Source organism: Euprymna scolopes, chromosome 6 (genome assembly GCF_053919585.1).
Source record: "Euprymna scolopes isolate OS-2025 chromosome 6, ASM5391958v1, whole genome shotgun sequence".
NCBI classification, from domain to species: Eukaryota; Metazoa; Mollusca; class Cephalopoda; order Sepiida; family Sepiolidae; genus Euprymna; species Euprymna scolopes.
The window spans coordinates 145,317,600-145,341,211 of NC_136487.1; the positions used below are offsets into that span (position 1 = coordinate 145,317,600).

General features: G+C 34.1%; 1 protein-coding gene across 2 annotated transcripts in view; it reads right to left on the minus strand.

The window, feature by feature from the left end:
- The window catches only part of LOC145278028 (uncharacterized), a 211,447-nt gene that overhangs the window by 20,848 nt on the left and 166,987 nt on the right, over nt 1-23,612 (minus strand). For both annotated transcript variants that reach the window (XM_080130239.1, XM_080130240.1), the window contains 4 exons: nt 21,509-21,690; nt 17,882-17,978; nt 10,307-10,490; nt 1,151-1,276 (listed from right to left, as the gene is read on the minus strand). In XM_080130239.1, the coding sequence (XP_079986365.1) occupies nt 1,151-1,276; nt 10,307-10,490; nt 17,882-17,978; nt 21,509-21,690 (589 nt within the window). The remainder of the gene's footprint in view (nt 1-1,150; nt 1,277-10,306; nt 10,491-17,881; nt 17,979-21,508; nt 21,691-23,612) is intronic.

The window sequence follows — 23,612 nt, forward strand, 5'->3', positions numbered from 1 at the left end:
CTTTTATGTATATACTAGCGGGGGTACCCGACGTTGCCCGGGTGTTTGTAGGTGTGTGTGTGGTGTTAAATAAAAAATAACTCGGGGGGTAGGATCGAACCCGAAGCCCTGAGGCGAAGTTTGAAAATAAAATCGGCCAGCCAGAATGAGTTACTGAAAGATGTTTGAATTTATTTAAAAACGAAATTGACAGGTGCGCGGCCGGAAGTCTTCGAGCGTTACGATGACGACGACGGTGACGACGACGGTGACGACGACGGTGACGACAACGACGACGACGACGACGACGACGTAGGTTTATTTGTTATAAGCGAAGTAAAAAAAGAAAACAACTTTAACACTTAAGCTGAAAAAACACACAAAAAACTAACGTAAGGCAAACGAACGATGAAAACAGAAAACGAACACGTGAAAAATGGCTTCAATAAGCCTGTTTCGATATTAAAATTTAAAAAATCGGTGGGTACCCGTGTGTTTTTGGTTGTCGTTAATAATAAGCGAAGTAAAAAAAAGCAGAAAAACGAAACACTGGTTCAATATTTAAATTTAAAAATTGGAAAAAAAAAAACCCATCTCACACCAGAATTCGAACCCAAAACGTTTAGATAATGAAGCAAGGCCTTAGCAACTGAGCTAAGGCGACGTACATGAAATTTTTACGGTTTTTCAACTATTTAAAGTAAATCAGGTCACGACGTCATCTGACGCATGCGTAGAATCGGTCATTGTCACGAGAGGACCGTTTTTGTTGACCCCTCCCTGTCGAAAATTGTCGATTTCGGGGTGAAAAAGTTAACGTTTTGAGCCAATTTTTCGATATTTTTCGAGCAAAGGATGGAGCTTCGATGTGATACCGAGTTTGTGAATTTTTGTCGCGTCTGTCGAAAGATTTTAGCAGACATCCAAACATACACACAAGCATACATAGATACATACATACATTTTCGCTTATATATATATATATATAGAGAGAGAGAGAGAGAGAGAGAGAGAGAGAAAGAGAGAAAGAGAGAGAGAGAAAGAGGTGGTAGAGAGAGAAAGAAAGAAAAAAGAAAGAGAGAGCAGTTGGTCTCATTCTAAAACATTAAGCAATATTCCTGTTAAACAATAGTATTTAATTAAAATAAAGGAAGAGAAAAATCAAATTTACCGGAGAAGTAAATAACAGTTCCAGGTGTTTTAAGATGTTGGCCTGTTGCATACAACTTTGCAAATCCGCGCGTTTTAAACGCCAACCTACAGAAATCGGCTCGGCTTTGTTGATGGACATCAGTTCCTAGAGAAGAAAAGAGACACAAGCATTATAGATGGAAAAACAAAGTAAAGCATGCAGTTTATTTGAATAGTCTTTATAAAACCTGAATTCTCGGTCGTCTAAAAAGTTTTATGTGCTAGACAATGTTTATTCATGAATAAAACTTTCAAATTTGGAATGAGATACAAACGGATGATGTCACGCGACAATAATGATGGAGAGAAAGGGCCATACAGACTGGGATCTTAACATCCTTTTTCGCCACTCTAATTGTCTACATTACTTTAAAGTTAATGCCCCACAGAAGCGATGTTACGAGTCGTTTTTTCCATGGCATATGCTCGTCTTAGCCTCAATCTATGGTCCCCTTTGCCAAACCTTCACAAGATACTCATCCAGCTACAACCACTATCAACAATTTCCTTCACTACCTATCTGTGTTTAAATCTACACGCAAATCTCATGAACTGCGCTACTTTCTTAGAATCGCCCGCCCGTGGAACTCTTTTCCGCTAACCTGCTTTCCAGCTGACTATATTAATGTCTATATTCAAGTCCAATGTAAAATGCTCTTGTATAGCTGTGCCATTAAATAACCAAATTATACTCAATTTCAATCACTAATCATCATTTATTTCGCTGCTGTCCCGATGACAATTCAAACTCATCAGCTCTTATCCTTGAGTGGTTTCGGGCCTTGAAATATTGTGTTTCATTTGTAAAAAAAAAAAGAACTATAAAATGAAATATTGTTGTTGAATGGCGTTCAACTTGATCGAAGAAAATTTCTACTATCTAAATGTTGGTAGACGTTTCGTTTTAGCAATTTATCTGTATTTTCGAAGGTGGCTTCGCAATCCCAGACTTGAGGTGTAGGATTTGACAAGGGCACCGAATATCCGTAGTTTGTATCACTGTTGTTAATGCACTGTGTCGCTTATCTATCTGGTACAATGCCTATATGTCCACAGGGAAACAACGTCGCAGCTCACGCAAGGAATGAAACTGAACAAACCGAAAATCCAATATCTAGGTTCGTCCTCATTTGAGCTCATCAGTTTAACACACCCGAACTTGAAATTCGAAACCCGAACCCCTTGCATACAATGCGAGTACCCTGCCACCTGTTGCTTTGATGTTTAATTTTTAAAATAATGTATATCTCACCTTCTGAAAATTCTTAAATATATGTGTGTGTATATGTGTGTGCATGTGTGCGTATCAGTTCGACCATCTAACACCCCTATTATTGTTTTCTGATAAGTGACATCTCATTACATATAGGTAAACAAGTGCTTATAAGGAAAACTTTCCACTTATCTAAGGCGTATATTGACTTCAAGAAGTAACTAGTCGGTTGAAACACGAGCCTTCCTAACAAAATAAAGACTTAAGCGTTTACTCAATTCACCAATGAAATCACACAGACCATTTGGTGTCGTTTGGTTACCACGCAAATATTGACATTGTACAGCTGCATAAACAAGAAACTTTCCGTGTAAGACAGAAGGATGTTCGACGTATTATGTTTTGTTTATCGTTAAAGGCAGGTGGGTCAGAAAAAACACCGATGAAGTGCTGCAACTCAGGTTCGATATACGAACGATTGGGAAAACCATGAATCTATCTTCATTAGTTGTTGGTTGAAACATATCTAAATAGTTATTTTAAGAGCTTTGTTTCGGAAACTTGCTGATTATGAAATATCTGACACGTCCACGCAACAATCTGTTAATATTTTTTTTTATCTATTCGTCTATTAAATATTTGTTGATGATAGATACAGATCTGATTTGACTCTCTATTCTCTCCATTCTCTCTATTCTCCCCCTAACTTTCTCTGCGTGTGTGTATATATATATATCTTTATATATATATATATATATAAATATCTTTATATATATATATATATATATATATATATATATATATATATATATATACTCGGGTTTTTTTTTATATTCAAAAGTAATGGACTAATGAATTCAACGAGGTTGTTAGATAGTGCTCAATAAAAAGAGCTGATAATACTTGTTTATTGTTATATAAACATGCTCACATCCCGCTGCTACAAATAGCCACTTGTTTCAATCAAACAACAGATATCATCAGGTAGCGACTTGACTATTCAAAAGTTCAATGAATAATGGATTTTTATTTTAGGTAGGAACTCTTTTAAAGTTGGAGTTAAAACATAAAACACAGAACTTTAATTATAAAATGTAAAGAGGGAGGGGCAATTTAAATAAAGTTAAAAGATTACAATGGAGAGAGAGTGATTGAGAAGAGAAAAAAAAAGGGGGATAGAGAAAGAAATAGAAAAAGAAAATAGAGAGAAATATATATATATAATATGGAGAAGAAAAGAAAAGATATAAATGGTTATTATAAAGAGAATAAGGACTAGAAGGGAAAGGAAAGGAAAGAATGATGAGATCTAGTTAAAGAGAGAAAGAGAGAAAGAGAGAAAGTAAGAATTTGACAGTATATAGAAAAAGAAAAAGAAAAAGATCTGCGTGTCAACCAATTTATGAACAGTTATACAATTTTATAATAACCATTTATATCTTTTCTTTTCTTCTTTATATTATATATATATATATATATATTTCTCTCTATTTTCTTTTTCTATTTCTTTCTCTATCGCCCTTTTTTTTCTCTTCTCAATCACTCTCTCTCCATTGTAATCTTTTAACTTTATTTAAATTGCCCCTCCCTCTTTACATGTTATAATTAAAGTTCTGTGTTTTATGTTTTTTAACTCCAACTTTTAAAGAGTTCCTACCTAAAATAAAAATCCATTATTCATTGAACTTTTGAATAGTCAAGTCGCTGCCTGATGATATCTGTTGTTTGATTGAAACAAGTGGCTATTTGTAGCAGCGGGATGTGAGCATGTTTATATAACAATAAACAAGTATATATATATATATATATATATATATATATATATATATATATATATATATATATATATCTTTATATAAAATAAAATAAAAATAAATTTTGTATGCAAAATCTGATCTCACATTTTGCTAATTCCTACCCTCTGATGAGAAGGAAAGTATTTCTTCGAAACTTCGCCGATTAAGGACTATCCACTTATTTAGTGTTTCCTTTTCAGATTAAATATGTTTTTAACTCTTTTTTCAAAGTGTTTTTTAACATGTTTTATTAACTGTTTGCTCTTATATCTTTATATATATATATATATATATATATATATATATATACTTTACATATATACATACACTATATATATATATATATATATATATATATATATATATATATATATATATATATATATATATATATACACTTTCTCCCTCTCACGTTGCTTGTTATTAAATAAGGATCAACGAAGTTTTCACTCGCCCATGTTTTACTGTCATCTACAGGCTGTTTAAAAAGTCACTAAAGGGTTTTGAACTTAAATAGATTTATTTTTTTTATTTTTGATGATATATTTCTGTAATGATCTGACTAAAATTGGAAAATTTACAAAACCATTAAAAATTCAAATAATTTCTATTTATCTAAAATAATGTCTTTTAAATGTTGCCCATTTTCAGCTCCGCATATTCGTGGGCTTTCCAAAACATTATTTATGGCCGATTGCAGAATCTCTTAATTGCAATTTAACTTTCTTATTTCGTTCCTGATGTGTTTCTTTAATTCTTGCAGGGTTTAGGGGTTGTTAACATAGACTAGTCAAGTTTGGCGAACGTGGTAGCCATTTTATATTGCCATAGCGAGAGATAATATTATCGCCAAAGCATTGCCTGAGAATCTCCATGGTGTCTTCCGACATATGCGTACGTTGTTCAATGCTATACTTATTCCTAATAATTTTCAAAATATTATCTGTAAAATATCTAAAATAAAGAAAGAATACTCATTAATGGTAAAATTACAAAGATTTATGCAACCCTTTAGTGACTATTTGGACACCCTGTAAATCGGTGATATCAACCATTTTTAATCAAACAGATTAATTGCTTGTTCTAGTTAGAAACCCACTGTGGTGCACCGGGTAGAAGCTTCACATGCTTCTATGCAGTGACTTTGTTCAATATACATCGCAGTTTTAATTACAATGTAGAGAACCTACTGTTGATTTAATAAAATTATTTCTATATAATGACTTGCATGAAAGTTTAAAAAGCAAAATATTATGGTTCAATAGTGCATTAAGCAGAAACATTCATTCAAATAATCTACTATTGATTCTATGTGCCGGCCTTTTCTACTTATGCGGTGATAATAGCTTGAATTAAAGTTCAAAATGCAAAAGTCAAGTATCATGGTTTAATTGTACTGTAAACAGAAACATTCATTGAGAACAAGACCGTGTCATATCAATAAATTTACTGTTGATTTTATATGCGGGTCTTTCTACTTCTGCAGTAATAAAAAATGCACTTGTGATGTTAGATTGTATAAGGTGTTATCTTTGGTCAGGATCGCATTTTTTTTTTCATCGGATTTTTTTCCAATATCAATCATCGATATTTATCGAAGACATCTCGATACAAAACCTATCTAAGAATACTATCAGGCACATAAAGTATATTAGTGTGAAACTTTTTAAAATATCGGCCCAGCCACTTAGGAGTCCATAGGGAATGAACTCACACACGCACACACAAAGGCAAGGTTTCAAACACAAAAGCGAGTACACATTAAGTACACTCAACATTGTCTTACCATCAACGCTTACCTTGTGAACTCGGAGTATAAGAAATTCCCATATGCCTAAAACAAAATTACTAAAAAAAAACAAAAATACCCTAACTAAGGGTAAGGATAATGAGTAAACGTTGGATAAAATGATGGTTAAAATTATTATGAACTTGCCAGGATTCGAACCTGGAATACTCCAATCCGTAGTCAGACGTATTATCCATCGCGCCACAAAGCCTGTTCGCATGCCGAAAGATGTTACCGCGGCTTTATATAGACAGTGCTAAATTCTATTGACATGGGCAGGTAACTTTTTCAACAATTGCACGAAACGGCCCAAAACCCCTTATTTTGGGCATTTTGTGTGACTCAGCGTTGTTTGTTATAAACGATATATAGATGAGGACAATCTAGGGACTCACACCTTTCAGGGGAAAAATAATTTTTCAATTCGGTGCATCCGTTCGAAAGTTTTATTGGTATATATACACACACATAAATAAATAAGGAAACATTTAGAATTTTATTAATAGTATAGATAACAGTGTTTGTGTATATATATATATATATATATATATATATATATAGAGAGAGAGAGAGAGAGAGAGAGAGAAAGAGAAAGCGAGAGAGAGAGAGAGAGAAAGGGAGAGAGAGAAAGACACACACAGGCAGACAGACAGACAGACAGACAGACAGAGAGGGTATTCTAAAAGTAATGCCTCCTATTTTTAATCCATCTGAATGTATCAGAAAGGATTGCAAATTGCATTGTTATGATGACTGAACTTATACATTCATGATCTGAAGTTACATCTCTCTGTTGCAGATATGGACAGTGTGAGTGACACTCTACAAAACAACACATTGTTACGGACGTGAGTCAGAAGCGGAGATGCATCATTGAATTCCTAGCAAAAATGCATTGACAATGGAAATTCTCGAACTCAAAAGGTAGCTCGTTTTAACGATACCACTCCGTCTTCGTAGCTCTTCAACTTTTCGAGTTAAAATATTAGAGGCTTTACTTCTGGAATGACTCCCGGATGACTAATATGGTCGTCTTCAAGTCCAATGTGAACAAATGTTTGATAAGCCATCCCCTTAAGTAACCCAATTTACCAAATTTCCACTATTAACGATTACTTCGACATTTTTTTTATTGACTACTGTACACTCATTAACCCTTATCAATGAGTGTACAGAATCAACCTTATCAACCGGGTCTTGATATATGGTGACTCCTTTGATGAGTGTTGATACAACGAAACAGTACTGTATGTGGATAACAATTAAAGCCCCCTCTCTTTGGGTTGAGCACTTTGTAAATATATTTTCACCCGACGCGTATTTAAAAGCGATTAAGCGAAGCCCACTATTAATTTGTTTGTAAACAAGCTGATGGTTCGAGCACTGTGCGACGGGAGGGTGTGGATTAAATACACACTCTAGGAGAAATATTTACGTCACTGATTCGTAGCCGAATGGTGAGAGCTGTCAATGCGACGGTTGTAGGTTCAATCCACGGCTGGGGAAAGGTGTTTGATACAACGAAACAGTACTGTATGTGGATGACAATATATGTATACACCATTTATTTTGATGTTCAAAATGGCGTAATGTAAGCAAACTATTAGGTATTTGCAGCTTCTCTTCCAATTTTCGGATTTTTTTAATCATGCCAAAACGCATTTTATTTCCTTTTGATGGATTGATTTTTGCTATTTCTTCTGATGAGTTAAGGGCAAAATAGATTCATTGATTGATATAATAATTAAGTGAATGATTTTGTGCTACGAAACAGATACTGTAAAGAATTGTAAATGTCAACTGATTTTACAAGAAATAAATGGCAAATGTATAGTTTAGCGGCGTAAATTATTTGACAGACAAAAAATTATAAAAACTATTTATTTTTATATAAAACACATCATTAGACCCTAAGGCTGAAATAAAATCCGCGAAAAATTTTATTTTTATTATTTTTTGCAACATTATATTATTAGACTAAATGTACGACAATCGATGCCGCCATATTGTTTTTAAATTTGTCCTTTCTAAGGATTGACAGATAGCCATTTTTCAGGCCAAATTTTACCTTTTTTACGCTCTTTCATGAACTATGTTTTTGGCCGCCATATTTTTTGTAATAAAAGAACGTGAAAAAAGCCAAATTTAGCCGTAAAAATCAATCTGTCAAGCCTTAGAAAGGCCAAATTTTAAAAGCAGTACAGCTGCCTCAAATGTCGTACATTTTGTCTAGTAAAACAAGAAACATTCATTTTTATTATTTTTTCATCATTTTTTTATTTAAGCCTTTGGGTCTAATAATGTGTTGCATATAAAAATAAATAGTTTTTCTAAATTTTTGTTCGTCAAATAATTTACTCTGCTAAACTACACATTTACCGAATAAATTTTAAGTTGGTCAGCATTATGAAATTTGGAATATAGACTTTTGTCACTTATTCATTATATATATATATATATATATATATATATATATATATATATTCAATACGCTTCTGTGTTTCCTTAAACGTATATGTGTACTGTGTGAATGTTACATTAGTGTGTATATAGTCCTTATAACGTATGTACAAAGTGCTCTTGTCGCACAGTCATACTCATTGGGCGTACCTATGGCATGTATTTGGCCATGTTTGCTTCTTAAATGTACGTATAAAATACATTTCCTTGTCACTGCGTGAGTACAGCCATACGCGTGTTTGTTAACACAAAGACCAGTTTACAGTAAACGGGGCGAATGACAGAAAATTCTTTAACAGGATACTAACTCTAATTCATGTACTATTTTACCTTAATTCCTTTTCGTGGTGGCTACTTGTCATAGTTCCTTCCAGCCCTGAACAAAGTTTATTTCATATAAACGAATAGCATCATGCAGTTAACACAGAACTCTTTGTTAAAAATTAATATGTAGCTTTTATTTTGTGGCTTTCTCAGAGTCGAAATCTCTTTGCTAGATTTTCTTACATCTTTGCTATACGTCTTATAAGCTTCCAGGTCGTAAGATACGACCACTCTCGAGCTAATCTCCACGGTAACTGCCAACTTCATCCTCTTTTCTCGAAACTCTCCCTTAGATATGAAAAAACATCGGTCTTGTTTACGTAATCTCTTATGTAAAAAGGTCAATCCCTTATGATAAAACTAGTTTTGTATTGTAAACAGTTGACTCTTGGTATTGTAAAAATCTTTACATGTCTTTAAAACTATTTGACTTGTACTAAATTTACAGTTTTAACTTTATTATTCTTTGGACTTATTTTCCATGAGTTTGTCTCTTGTAAATATGTACTGTTATGTGTCAAATTTCCACTTGCTTTTCTTGCATTCAAATATATAAAGTGTATCGGACTTGTTTTCTATCATTGTAGTGTTCAAATCTGCAACATAATTAAAAGTTTTTCTCTGTTCATCGGGAATGCTAAAGCCTTTCTTTTAGACTAGATGAAATAATTGGGTTTTACCTTTGTTTTGGATATGTTGATAGAACAGACTCACCTGGCATAATGGTAAATTATTCGCTAATAGGCCGGGAAATCGGGTTTAATTCTCAGTCGCGTCGGACCAAACATTTAAAATGGTGCTTGATGCCCTCTCGCTGAACTCTCAACATAATAAGTGGATAATTAAGGCCATGTGGAGTAATCCTGGGAATAGAGTGGCGCCGTCTCTTACATCTCGGTAGAAAATCTAATGACAAAAGGAAACCTTCGGTTCACCCTCAACTATAGTCGCTCACTTAGTTTAGAACAGACGCTTACAATAAATATGCAGTGGAAATTTCGGGATACTAGGTGTGGTATTATTCAGATGAGCTAGTATGCACATAATACCTTAGTGAAGTAGTAAGGCACAGAAAGCTGCCATGAGAATGCTCATAAAACGTAACGTAACATGCGTCCGCAGCCGAGATTAAACTCACTACACGCGTTTGTAGTGTAATTCAAATTCTATTCGGAGCTGAATATGTGATGTTCCGCCAGCGCTATCAAGGGTATTTTTTATCGTGACGCCATCACTAGATTGGGTTCCTACCACGGCTTAAGCGAGGTCCATTTACCCTCGAGAGAAGGATAGATCGAGCCAGTTTCCCAACCTGCGCATAGAACGTCTCGCCTTCCCAAATGGTCACCCATCTGGTACTGGCTAGGCTCAACGTTGCTTAACTTTGATGATCCGACGAGAACTGATATGTCAACGTGATTGTGCTGCATACACACTTAGTCGACCAGAAATATCTTTTATATGAGTTAGGTTCTTTTTACTATACAGCAAAGAAATATCTTTTATATTACTATACAGCAAAGAAATGGTGATTAAATTATGTTCTGATCTTACCTTTCTCAAAAGAATACTCGACTCCTTGTCCTTCGTGTTGAAGGCAATCAGCTATCCAGTAGAGGAAGAGATCATTGCCGTTGCCTTCCATGCTAATAGTCAGCGGTGATGAAATGGCCCCAACAGTGTCTCTTATAGGCGGCGTGATGAGAGGTTTGCCATTACGTCCATCCAGAATCGTAGTCTTAATTAATAAAAGAAAAAAAAACCGATAAAACAAAGAAAAAATATGAATAAAGTTATGTAGATAAAATATGTGAAGCATGTGAATTAGCATCGAACTTAACGAATTGATTATCGATTTTTACTGATGAGTAGACTTTTTAGTCTGTTGAACACGGATGAATGTTATAGCCCGTGCACTTAGAATGAGTGTTTTATGCAAAATTGATACTTGAATATAGTTGGATAATTCCTTTTTTTTTTTTATTAAATACTAATCCCTATTAATCATTATTAATCATCAACTATTCACCGAACAGATACTATAATACTCAGTACGCGCTCCCTTATCATGATAAATGTCCATACAAAATTTTAACCAAATCGGTTCAGTACTTTCCGATTAATTTTCTAGGATAAATATAGTATTGCGTTGACTAATTTCTATTAATCCCTTTTAATCCTTAACTCCGAATCAAACAGATGCCATAATAATTACTTCGCTGTCCATTATCAGTACAAAAATTCAGCCAGATCGGCCCAGTAGTTTCCGAGAAAAAATGGAAATATTAGACATACAGACAAAAAAACTAAGAGCAATATGGTATAGATACCCGCAACAGTAGTCGACAACGGGTGAAATATAATAATTGTAATTAAATAAAAATCATTAATCATTACATTTATTTAAATTAAACTAGCTTTCATTGTCTTTAGATCAGTTGACCAAAAACTCCGAAAAACCATGCCTATTACCTTAGGATGTCTGAAGTCAACCCCACCACAATGGTTACCAGTAGCAAGCTCAATCGAACCATCCCACCTAAGGAAGGAAGAGGCAACTCAAAAATGGATTCCAAACGTCGAGCTTGACACCAGGGACTTACCAATGCAACAAATTTGAAAAGATGCCCCAGATAATTCCAGACTCAAGTCCCCAAAGCCTTTCTTCAACTCCAAAATCAAAAGTTTTGACCCAGTTAAGACATGGAAGAAGGAATAGGGAAACAATACTCGCAAAGGATCAGACATTATTGAAGACGCAATTTGCACCTCCTAGGTTTTGCTGTAAATAGGAAGCAGTGGGTAGCCGCAAACCGGACGAGGACAAGAAACTGCAGGACTGCAGTAAATAAACCCATGTGGAGACAAATAGACTCCCTAATCTTCCCAAAGTGCAAGGAAGCCTCTTTAAGACACAGACCACCTAATCTTACACTGGACAGTCACCCGATTAGAAGGAATTTATCTGTGGGGTTAGTTCTCTATTTAATCTACAGGGTGGCCACAAAGTCTGGCTACATAATCTACAGGATTTGGATTATCTTACATGAATCAAGCATCAGTTTTTGAGTGGCATAAGAGATTCAAGGAAGGCAGAGAGTATTTGAGGGATGGTGAGAGATATGGGAGAAGTAAGGAAGTCAGAACACCAGAGTTGGTTGGTCAAATGTAGATTATGTAGCCAGACTTTGTGACCACCCTGTATATTGGACACTATTTTCATAGAAATGTTCATAAATTCATATTTGCTGCGTGTAATTTGTTTTTCTGTAAAAAAAAATGCGCTTTCTAGAAATTGATCAGCCTTATCAAAACATATTTGTCGATCTATCTGAAGCTAATTTTTCAGACAAGCCAAACAATAGTGGTATAGAGGTCTAATCACTGCGATACTACTACTATTGTTTTTAGAATTCTCATTAGAATCATAATCAGTTGTCGTTTACTGACAAAAACCTTTAGGGTACCCTGGAATCTGGATGACCACAAGTCACCCTAGATTTCCAATATTCCGATCTATACAGTATTTTGCCTGTTCCTTCCTTAGTTTGTCCGTACGTTACGCTTTGAAAAAAGACCAAATACATTTTCAAGACCAAACTGCTTCAAAAAAGGCTAAATTTGCGACATTTGGCTTTTAAAAGGCCAATCTGTCAACCCTGGATAAGAATATGAAGTCACCTCCCTTTGATATAACCTCGTGTTTTAAATATCATTATAATATATGATCATTATTGTAATCGTATGAGAAAAAAACTGGTAATTTCGTCGTGCAGTAGTTCTTCACCGGCTAAAGAAGTCAACAAAACATTATGCAAAAAGGAACATTCGAAAGACACATGGTAAAAAGAAGAAAACCGCTCGCTAAGAGATGCTGGACTAAAAAAAAATGAATTAAAGATTGTCTCTTATAATGTGATCTTGAACCATACCACAATATTACTTTTCTTAGTATTAATTAGTGCTTGTTAATTTATCTCAGTGGTGTTAGTTCTCTATTTAAACTATATTTGGCACTATTTTCATAGAAATGTTCAGAAATTTTTATTTGCTGCGTGTTATTTGTTTTTCTGTTTAAAAAAAATTGCGCCATCTAAAAATTTATCAGCTTTATGAAAACATATTTGTTGATTGAATATATTTTTCATTTCATGGAATTTCCACAGGTCTTACCAGTTATCACTCAGAGTTTTCACACCAGTTGTTTTTCTCTGATTCCTCATTGAGAAATGATAGTATTTTCCCTGGAATATGAGCGACAATAAGCTCTATCGATGTTCCAGCAATAGCATCCTGAGTTCCACTCCAGTCAAGATCTGTGTGATGCCATCCTCCCCTCCCTTCCATTTTTCTTAATCAACGTTTCTTGACCGGAGGCCCATAGCTCTATAAGGGGGGCGCGAGCCTTCGATCGGGGAATCATAAGCAGACGCCGTAAAAATATAATTCAAAATGACAAAGTTTGCAATGTATAAATGAGATGTCAAGACTTCAGCCATGAAAAAATGTTATTTATTTTTATATACAGTGAAACCTCTAGATACGAAATTAAGTGGTTCCGGGTTGGATTTCGTATACTGAAATTTTCGTATCCTGAGAGGCGTTTAACATTGCAAATCGCCTAATCCGTTCTAAATCCTATGGAAGTATTCATTAAGTTTTACCCTATAGGTAACATAAATACGAACAGGGGGCTAAATAAACAGCATGAAACCAAAATATGTATTTTTTAGTTCAAAGTGCAAGGGGTCACGAATGTATGGTAAGGGGGCAACGGGTCATTTTAGATTCTCCATGGACATTTTCAGCTATATTTTTCAAATATGATATTTTTAAGTCAAATTCATTATTACAGTGTCGTTTAGTTATTAAATCATAATTGAATTTTAACTAATGTTATCGACGCAATATTGTTAAAATCTCTATAGAATTTTTAATACACGAGAATTTGCAAAAGATTTCAACACCGAACATTCTATTCGACATTTTTAAGGATTCGAGAAACAAGTTACATTGAAAATCAGATTTTCGATGTCACTACCCACCGTACCAATACACAAAATTATTTGATATACAGATACGAACATAGTCAGTCGCGAGACTACATATTTTCGCCTGACAACGTAAGGATGGGCAAGTCTTTTGGGGGGCCTTACTTTTCTGTATTGTATACAGTTTCCCCGAACTTATGCCATTGAAAACTCAGAAATGATTTATTCAGTCAAGCTGAGGACATTGCATAATCGTTTCTATTATAAAAAAGCATCGGACCCATACAACAAATTTTTAAAAAATCGGAAACTGGAATCATATAAAAATTTCGACCTTAAATAGTCTTTTCAATGTCAACATTGAGGGTCAAAGTTACGGACAGATAAAGCGCCGGATTTTATTGGCTACCATATAAGCCTAGTAAGGAGTTTCGCTCTACAAGAAAGAAAGACAGACATCTGGATCCGCCAACAAACAAAAGTTATTGACATCAATACTGCCATCAAAACATCAAAACACAGATGGACATGGCACGTTGCCAGAAAAGATGACAACAGATGGTCCATCAGGACAACGGAATGGACACCTCATGAACATGAGGCTAAAGGGAAGACTAAGAACGAAATGAAGGGACGACCTGATATAGCACATGGGTCGCACATGGCAGCGAATAGGTCGAGACAGAATTAGATTGCTAAAGTCCAGGGTGGGGTTCCTCATTGAGTGATAAAACCCCTGTTGATGTTGAACGAGTTTCTATAATTCGTGCGTATGGCAGCTGTATGCAAATGACCGAGCCATGTGCGGGATGACATCACGACAAGGAAAAGAGTTATAAAAAGAAGAACCTGTACACATACCGACGATTACAATCAGGAAAGACAGCGATAGATGTGTGGCCGAGAGCGACAGTTTTGAACAAGAGACAAGGCCTTATTCGGAAAAGTACCCGGAAATAAATGTTGTCGTTTCAGCTGGAAAAAAGTGGATCAAAATTTTGCTTGTCGTTGTTCCTTGCGATGGAGTCTACAGCGTGTTGCGTCCCTACATGTCAACGCGTGTGTAAACGTTGTAACGTTACATAATGAACAAAAAGGAAGTCATCGTGAAAAATGTGACTTTCACCTTTATCTGACTTTAACCTTTACCTTTGACTTAGCTAACCAGAAATTTAATCAGGCAGTCTAAGTTTGGTGACCATTGGTCAAGAGATATGGATGATAGCATATGCATAAACAAACGAATATATTTGATCAAAGATATAACCTCCACCAGGTGAAAGTAAAAAAAGCTGAAAATCGTTGAAAATGTAAACAATATGTAAACATTATTTGTATTATTCGGACTACTGTTCTCATCTTGAGCATTATTATATAACAAGGCCAATGTCGCAACGGACAACGTACTTGATAATGCAGTTATGAACTATATTCTTCAGGAAGTTAAAGGTTTAATTCTCATTGCAAGCGATACGTAAAATACAATTTTTTTTATTATTTTAGGACTTCTGCTTGGTCATGTTTGACGGCGCAAGAGCTTTCAAGACCCGCGCATTAAATAAAGTTTCCGTTCGAAATTTCTAGAATTGGCAGAGAGATTCCTGTACGACACTTTCATTTAAATGTCATAAAGTTCACTGGCGAAGTTAATTTAATTATAATTGATTAAATGATGATTAATTAAATTTGGATAATAATTATTTTATTAAACATTATAAAAATGAATTCGTTTTGGGTATCCAACATTTTAGAAGAATCGGATGTAATAGACAGTCATTAAGTACAAAGAAAATGGTTGACCTATAACAGAAAATGGTTGACCTATAACAGAAAATGGTTGACCTATAACAGAAAATGATTGACCTATAAAACTGTTTTTCTTTTTCTTTTTTTTTCTTTTTTTTTTTTGTAACAATCTGCAGGTGTGTGGACCTGCCAAAAATCATATCATTTTCAAAATTATAAACAATAAGATATATTTTTAAGTCGGCAAAAATTTCGTTCGGCATAACCTGGAATTGAGTGCTAAATGTTGGAAAACGTTTTCTCTGACCTGCAATTTTTGTTACCTTTTGTATTGCTAATGATGGGGGATATGTGAAAACTTAAATGTGAATAAAACCTTTAAAATCTTTTTTTTTACTTTCTAATCTTTTATTTTCAGATTATTTCAAATACAAATGAAGTTATAATTTTTTTAAAGTGCACACCGTCTTTGTGAACACTCTGTATTTAAACTTGGGAAACAGTAAAGAGTGTTTATCTATCGCCTGTCCAGGATGTCAGACACAAGGCCAGGTTTGGTTCTGAAAAGTCGACAAACTAAATGAAGCGAACATCTATGAAAAAATGCCTTAGCAGTCCTGTCAACAATTTACGATAGAGGCGTTTAGCAATAAGTACTTTAATGGAATGTGCTCTCGTGAACTTAAACCATGTGTTCTCCCGCTGACGTAACTAATCCAACAAGCAGGCAAATTACATCCCTTCACTGTTTCGGTTCGTAGATGCCGGAAAGTCTTTTACTCTAATATTTTATTTCCTCGGACATCTAGACTTTGGATTTCCCTCTGTGTTCCCTGCTTTTCTGACTGTGTTAACCTCCAGCAGTGTAAATGTACTATTAAAAGACACCTCGTTGCTCAACTCCCCGACAGTTGCCACCTAGACACAATTCCAAATAGTACCCTCTATGTTCTAGTGACAATACGCATTGTTTGGGATGAAAACTAAATAAATAAACTAATCCATTCTTAAGGTATCGGTAAGCCTTGGAAGGTGAATCTTTTAAGGTTGAACATAGCCACACCTTAGTTCGGCAGCAATAAAGCCACTGCGGGACTAGCAGTGTCAGAAATTTCGTGAAAATAGTGAATAATTCCACCCCATCTTTCCAAGCTTATAACTCCTCGAAAAATGTAATTCAAGCCCTAATTTTTTTTTTCAATTAAAGGAGTAAGGACCAAGGTTTTATTTAAAAAAAAAACAAAACAAAACAATGTGTTTTTTTTTTTTTAAAAAGGTTTTAAACTTCGGACTTTACAGGTAAATTTCTAAAAAACTGATTTTTTTTTTTGTTTTAAATTTGAATATATTATTTATTGACCTTTTCTCTTCAATTTGTGATATATAAACCTATTAAACATAAATTAATTATTTACTTTTTAATAGACATTTCAAAATGAGAGGCGTAAATTATTCGACCCCCTATCTTTCTAAGCTTATAACTCCTCGAAAAATGTAATTCAAGCCCTAATTTTTTTTTCAATTAAAGGAGCAAGGACCAAGGTTTCATTAAAAAAAAAAAAAAAAGACAAAAAGAAAAAATGTGTTCTTATAAAATAAGGTTTTAAACTTCGGACTTTACAGGTAAATTTCTAAAAAACTGATTTTTTTTTTTGTTTTAAATTTGAATATATTATTTATTGACCTTTTCTCTTCAATTTGTGATATATAAACCTATTAAACATAAATTAATTATTTACTTTTTAATAGACATTTCAAAATGGGGGGGGCGTGAAAATGGGGGGGGCGTGAAAATGGGGGGGCGTGAATTTAAAAAAAACGTTTGTCTAAAATATTATATTCGGTTTATTGGAAAGAACATAAAATTTCACATTGACCCTGAAAATATCGTAAAAATAGAATCAATAGAAAAATTTTGATAGATTTTTAAAATTTAAAAATTTAAAAATATTGAGTTTAAAAATTGAAAAATATTGAGTTCGGAAAATTCATTACTGTTTTAAAAAAAAATTAAAAATATTTTTATTACTTTTAAAACAACTGTAATAGTTTATTTTGGAAGTATAATCCATAAAGAAAATAAATAACCCACTTTTAACAGAGAAATTACGAGATTTTTATATTGTATTCGCAGTTTCGTGTTAGGGGTGTCAAAAATTCCTACAAAAATTCTGATACTGCTACTGCGGGACTGATTGGCGAGGATGTATCCTCAGCTGGACAAAAAAAAAAGTGTGCCAACTACTAATCTGTTTTTTTTTTGTTTTGGTTTGGTTTTTTGCATAAAAAATATTATTCCTATTGAAAAGACATGTAACAGCGTGTCAGCGATTTCATTGCGTATCATAAAGAGCTGCTTCAGACATGATGAAGGTGCGTAGGTCATATTTACCTGAGAATAATAATAGATCGGGAAGCCGGGTCCGTGCGCGTACTTCACCATAAAGTCTGGTACGTCATCGTTGTTATAGTAACCAGCAGAGGGTGTGCTGTTATAGAATCGCGACGACAGACAAGGGAGAAACAAACAGAAAGAAAAAGAGAAAGACGTGTAAAGGATGAGTAGCGTCATCATATAAAAACAAAAAAAAACATTGAAGGCATTTAGAAAAGAAAACATTGATTTTAAGACACTTTATGGTTCTCTTCAAGCTACGCATTTCCTTGCTTACATTGGTTTGATGCGGTCTTTACGTTTGGCAAATTTCATTGTACGGATGACCCACAGTGTACATAATTTACACTTATAATATTGATAATAAACTTTCCAAGAAAAGAAAATATATTGCTTCAATAAAAACAGTCTTTATTCTCACATTTTCTTTTTAACATAGAAACATGAATTTTATCTAAAATCAGAGGTTTTTTTACTTTTAATCAAGCATGATAAAAAGGCTTTAAAATATGACACGCGGAATATTCTGTGTAGCTTAATTGCCATATATATTTTCATAACTTACTACCCAGCTCTACCTATGTATTGAGCACTATTGAAATAAATACTGGAAAATTTACGCATAAAATTATATTTTCTTATATTAATTTATGTAATTAAATGAAGTAATTATATATATATATATATATATATTTTTATATATATATATATATATATATATATATATATATAGCCAGTAGAGTTTAGTTTCCTAGAAGTACATCCAATGAAACAACATGTGTCTACCAAAGAGCGCTCAATGTGTAAACAGTTGGCCTGAAGACGTAATCGCCCAACGCGGGTGATTACAGAAACATATATGCACATATGTAGCCATCAATGTTTTTCATATATATATATATATATATATATATATATATATATATATATATATATATATATATATATATAAGAACAAAGAATCAATAAAATATGTTTAAAACACATTAAGAAGAGTTTAAAACATTTAATTTTCAAAAAGTAAACAAAATTTAAGTGGATTGTCCTTAATCAGCGGAGTTTTGAAAGAAATACTTTCCTTCTCATAAGAGGGTGGGAATTAGCAAAATGCGGAATCGGATTTTGCTTGCAAAATATTGAATGAAACTACAAGTAATCCAGAGAGCTTACTTGATAAAAGTTAGAAAAATAGTGAACAAAGGAAATGAAGGTGAAGAAAAATGATTTCACGTGAATGGAATGTCGAGTGGAGAGTAGAATATCCAATAATGGTAAAATCCAAAAAAAGTTGGTAAAAGTCGGTATCCAGAAGTAAAAATCCAAAGGAATCGGGTTACTGGAAGATATTTCGATGTCGTCCAAAAAATATACCGTGACGTTACATTAACGTAACATTGACGTAAACATGTTTTATTCATTCCTTGTTCTTATTATAAGCTCTATTTCCTATTTGGTTTTGTTGAGCTTTTACATCTGGTTTGGATTACTTTATAAATATTAAGTTTTTTATATTTAATATATTTTAAGTTTATATGGTATCAAATTTTTCATGAAGGCATAATTTACATTGATCGTCTAGGTTTCCCTTACACAAAATTTTCAATAAAATACCTTAAAGTTATCCTACAGCTGCTGCGAAAATTTAGAGATGATAATTAAAGCACGTAATAACAAAATATTAAATAAAAGCAATGAAAATAACAACAAAATAAACAATAAAAAAGTGGACACCATGAGAAAAATAAAACTAACACAAAAGACACATATGTGACTAGTAGAAATAATAATAATAATAATAATAATAATAATAATAATAATAATAATAATAATAATAATAATAATAATAATAATAATAATAATAATAATAAACCAACCCCGGACAACAAAAACCATACTAGAAATAAAAACAAAAATACTAATAACGAACAAGATAAATGCCACTGTAGATACCGAACATTTTGCCCACTTCAAAATAAATGTCTAACAAAAAGCATAGTTTACCAGTTCACAATATTTGCGAAAGAAACCCCGAATAACAAGAAATATTACGTAGGTATGACTTCCTTAGATTTCAAAACTCGATATTATAAACACAAAAGTGCATTCAATAATAAAAAAAACACCGTATGAAAACGACTCTAGCAAACAAATACTGGGAACTCAAGGAAAGCGGACATTCGCCGGTAGTCGAATGGAAAATAGTAAGACAAGCAAACACGTGTAAAGACCTAATGATGTAAATAAAGTGTTCTGCTCGATATTCCGTCCACATTCCCGAGTTTGACAGAAACATTCCCGAGTTCAACATGATACATCCAAAGAAGGTTGGAGGTTTCATCGACCGAAACGTTCTGAAAATCACACTCATACTGAGAACAGTAGTCCCATGAATCTAATTAATACGATTTTTTCCTTTGTCAGAAGCATCGGTCATCGAGTCTCAGAACTAATGGACAAAATAGGGCGAGATGGATATTTGTATTAACGGTAATAAGAACAAAACAGACGCACGAACGTTTGTATTAATTCTATCATGGAACTCGCTACAGACAAGCTGTGGCGCTATTTTAACGTCGGGCAGCATTGTCTATTTCGCTCGCCTTTGCCTTGTTGTCACAATGTTGCATATCTGTGTATGTTTCTCATGTACTTCCACGAAATGTGCTCTGGAAAACTTACTGCAATCATCCACACTTGACGTGGATGCTCCAGACCCACCTGCCTAGAAGCAGAGTTCCACCCCTTAACTCTAGATGCGCCGAGATTTGGAACAAATTTCTACTGGAAATTATTTTTTTTATATTACGGCTTGCTTTTGGAATTCCCTGCCTTGCTCCCTTTTTCTTCGACTGTACCAACGTGTAGAGGTAAGCATGTAATGGAAGCAAGTATCTTGCTGAACTAATCCCCATTTAGAATGCCCCCTTTAGATCTGTCCCCTAATCACAGTAGTCCTTTACATCTCAGTATTGATATGCCCTGCTTGAGGAGAAAAAAAGTCAGTGAAAACATAATTTTGGTTAAAGTTTGACGAGGGAGGAGTGAAAACTAAGAGACGACGCTATACTCTCTAAAACTTCCAAATTCGGGTCACACTCCTGGGTGCATTTTCATGTTGTACACAAAAAATGTCAGCGAAAAGGGAGGGAGGACTTTAATAGCTGATATGATGGGAAAGTAGTTTGATTATGTTATATTTAAAAATATTTATTTATGTTGTTTGGTTTGGTTGGTTTGCTTTGCAGCATATCAACCCTTTTCGGGTTATTTATTGTCAAATACAATTATTTTAGTAAAAGTTTTTTATGCTTTAAAGTTATGTTATATGTTCACATATTTATCTGTACTGTTTGGTTTGGTTGTTTTGTTTTCTGCTTTGCAGAACATGATGGATTTTTGCAAAGAGAAAGGGGGGAAACAATAACATCAATGATTGATGCCTTTTAGAGAAGGAAACTGATATTTACAGACAACATGATATGGTATGACCAATGATCGTTAATTTGGATAGACAGAAAAAAAAAGAAAATACTGAGATATATGAATTTGATTACAAAGGAACTAACCAGATGCGAACGCTTAGTCCAATAGTGTTGAAAGAAATTTCGTATCTGAGTTACTTACTTATAAGATTCCGATTCCGGAAATGTGTGATTCCATAACGTGGCTAAGGTATTTCCATCTATAGCTAATACTGTTGAGTTAAATAACGGCAGGACAATATCCGACACTCCGTCTCCGGTCAGGTCAAGCAGGACCGGAGGGGTCATCACACCCTTTCTGTTATCACCGCATATCCGTTGAGCCTGCAAAATGAACAAAATTAATTACTAATAGCATGGGCGCATAAAGTTTATGAAACAATAATAGCAGAAATAAATAAATAAAATATCACTAGAAAACCGCCCGGAGCTTCTCTATCGTAAGATACGCTTTAATATATTTTAATGTATCCAGATTTCGAATTTATTATCATAGAGCCAATACTAAATCCATTATTAGCAGTGATTTTTTTTTTATATAAAATATGATTTGGGTGCCATCAGCTAGAATCGAAACCAAAATATATAGCGTTCCAGCGTTAGTCGTTAAGTTTAAAAGTTTGCTAGAAATGACGTCATAACGTTATCTTTTGAGACGACGACAAATAAATTCAGAGTGTTAGTATAATAATATATTGAACACTTTATAGTGGCTTAAACTTGTTTTATCTTTATCTCTGTAGAACGCGTCTATTGTTAAGGTCTACGTGATGCCAATATTAATAATAATAATTTTGTCGTCCCTGCAAAACACAGGTTGAAGATGAAAGAGACGAAAAAACGATACAAAAACGAATCGGCAACAAGTCAATATAATACCAATAATTGTAGAAGATTAATGAACAGTTCGGGGGGAAAAAACTTGATAAAAAATATTTGGAAAAAAATGGAATAAAAGGGAAGGTTAAGACGACAGAGCGGACGGTAATGCTGAAAACAGTTGAAATCTTAAGGAAACCCCTCGAATGCGGAAACCCAGGTAAACTACAAACACTGGTCACACTCATGGAAAATGCAACAAAAGTAACACAAATAAACGGGGGAAACACGACATGAACTCAAGGAAACTTGAAACTGCAAGAAATCTCATAAACTGAAACCACACAAAATAGTCGATAGGTGTGAATAAGGATGGATAGACAGGCGAACATTAACCAGACCTGCACTAAATAAGTGCAGAGGGTATTGGAATCTTTGCGAGCCTTATTGACATATAAATGCAGATTTCAGCGAAGATTAGTTATCATTGCCAGCGAGAAATCAAGGGTAAGCTGCTGTTGCGATAACGCCAAGCCATTTGCAGAAGTTAACGAAACAGATGTAGAGTACTCGAAATCTGTGTAGACTTACTACCAACCAGACTTCAGGGAAAACCACCGGTTGTTGTCAGCATGCAATCTCTGACGATGACTTGTCTGAGGATCTCTAGTTACTACTACTACTACTACTACTACTACTACTACTACTACTAATACTACTACTACTACTAATAATAATAATAATAACAAGAAGAAGAAGACGACGACGCTATCTAGTCATATAGAAAATACAACATGAGTAAAACAAAAATACAACCAAGAAAACTAAAACTGCAAAACTGTAAGTTGACTCTCCTACATTTTTAGTGCCAGCACACCAAATAGTCAAAGAGGAAAGAAAGACCAGGATGCGAAAGCACCGACCAGACCTCCACTGAATGAGTGCCAAGGAGACTTAACCCTTGGGAGGCTAATTGCTACCCAAATTCCAATGAAGACTAATGGTTATTGCAAGCGAGAAATCAATGGCAAACGACTGCTGCGATAACGCAATTCGGTTTTCAAAGATTACCGAAAGAAGTAAAAATTACTGGTAATCTGGGAAGACTCCAGGGAATGCTACAGGTTGTTTTCAGTGAGTAGTCTCTGATGATGACCAGTGTGAGAATTCCTAGTGAGTACAAATAATAATAATAATAATAATAATAATTCTGCTGAAAAAATGGCCTCCCCCAAAAAGGCATCAGCCCTAACTGATACAATAAAAAAAAGCAAAAGAGAATAGAGTAACCGAGACCGGATCTCCACTGTAAGAGTGCAGAGAATACTGCGACTTTGTAGAAACTTATTGCCAACCGATTCCCAATTACAATTGCCAGCGTGAAATCAATGAAACGATAGTTGCTATAATGAAAAGCAATTTACAAA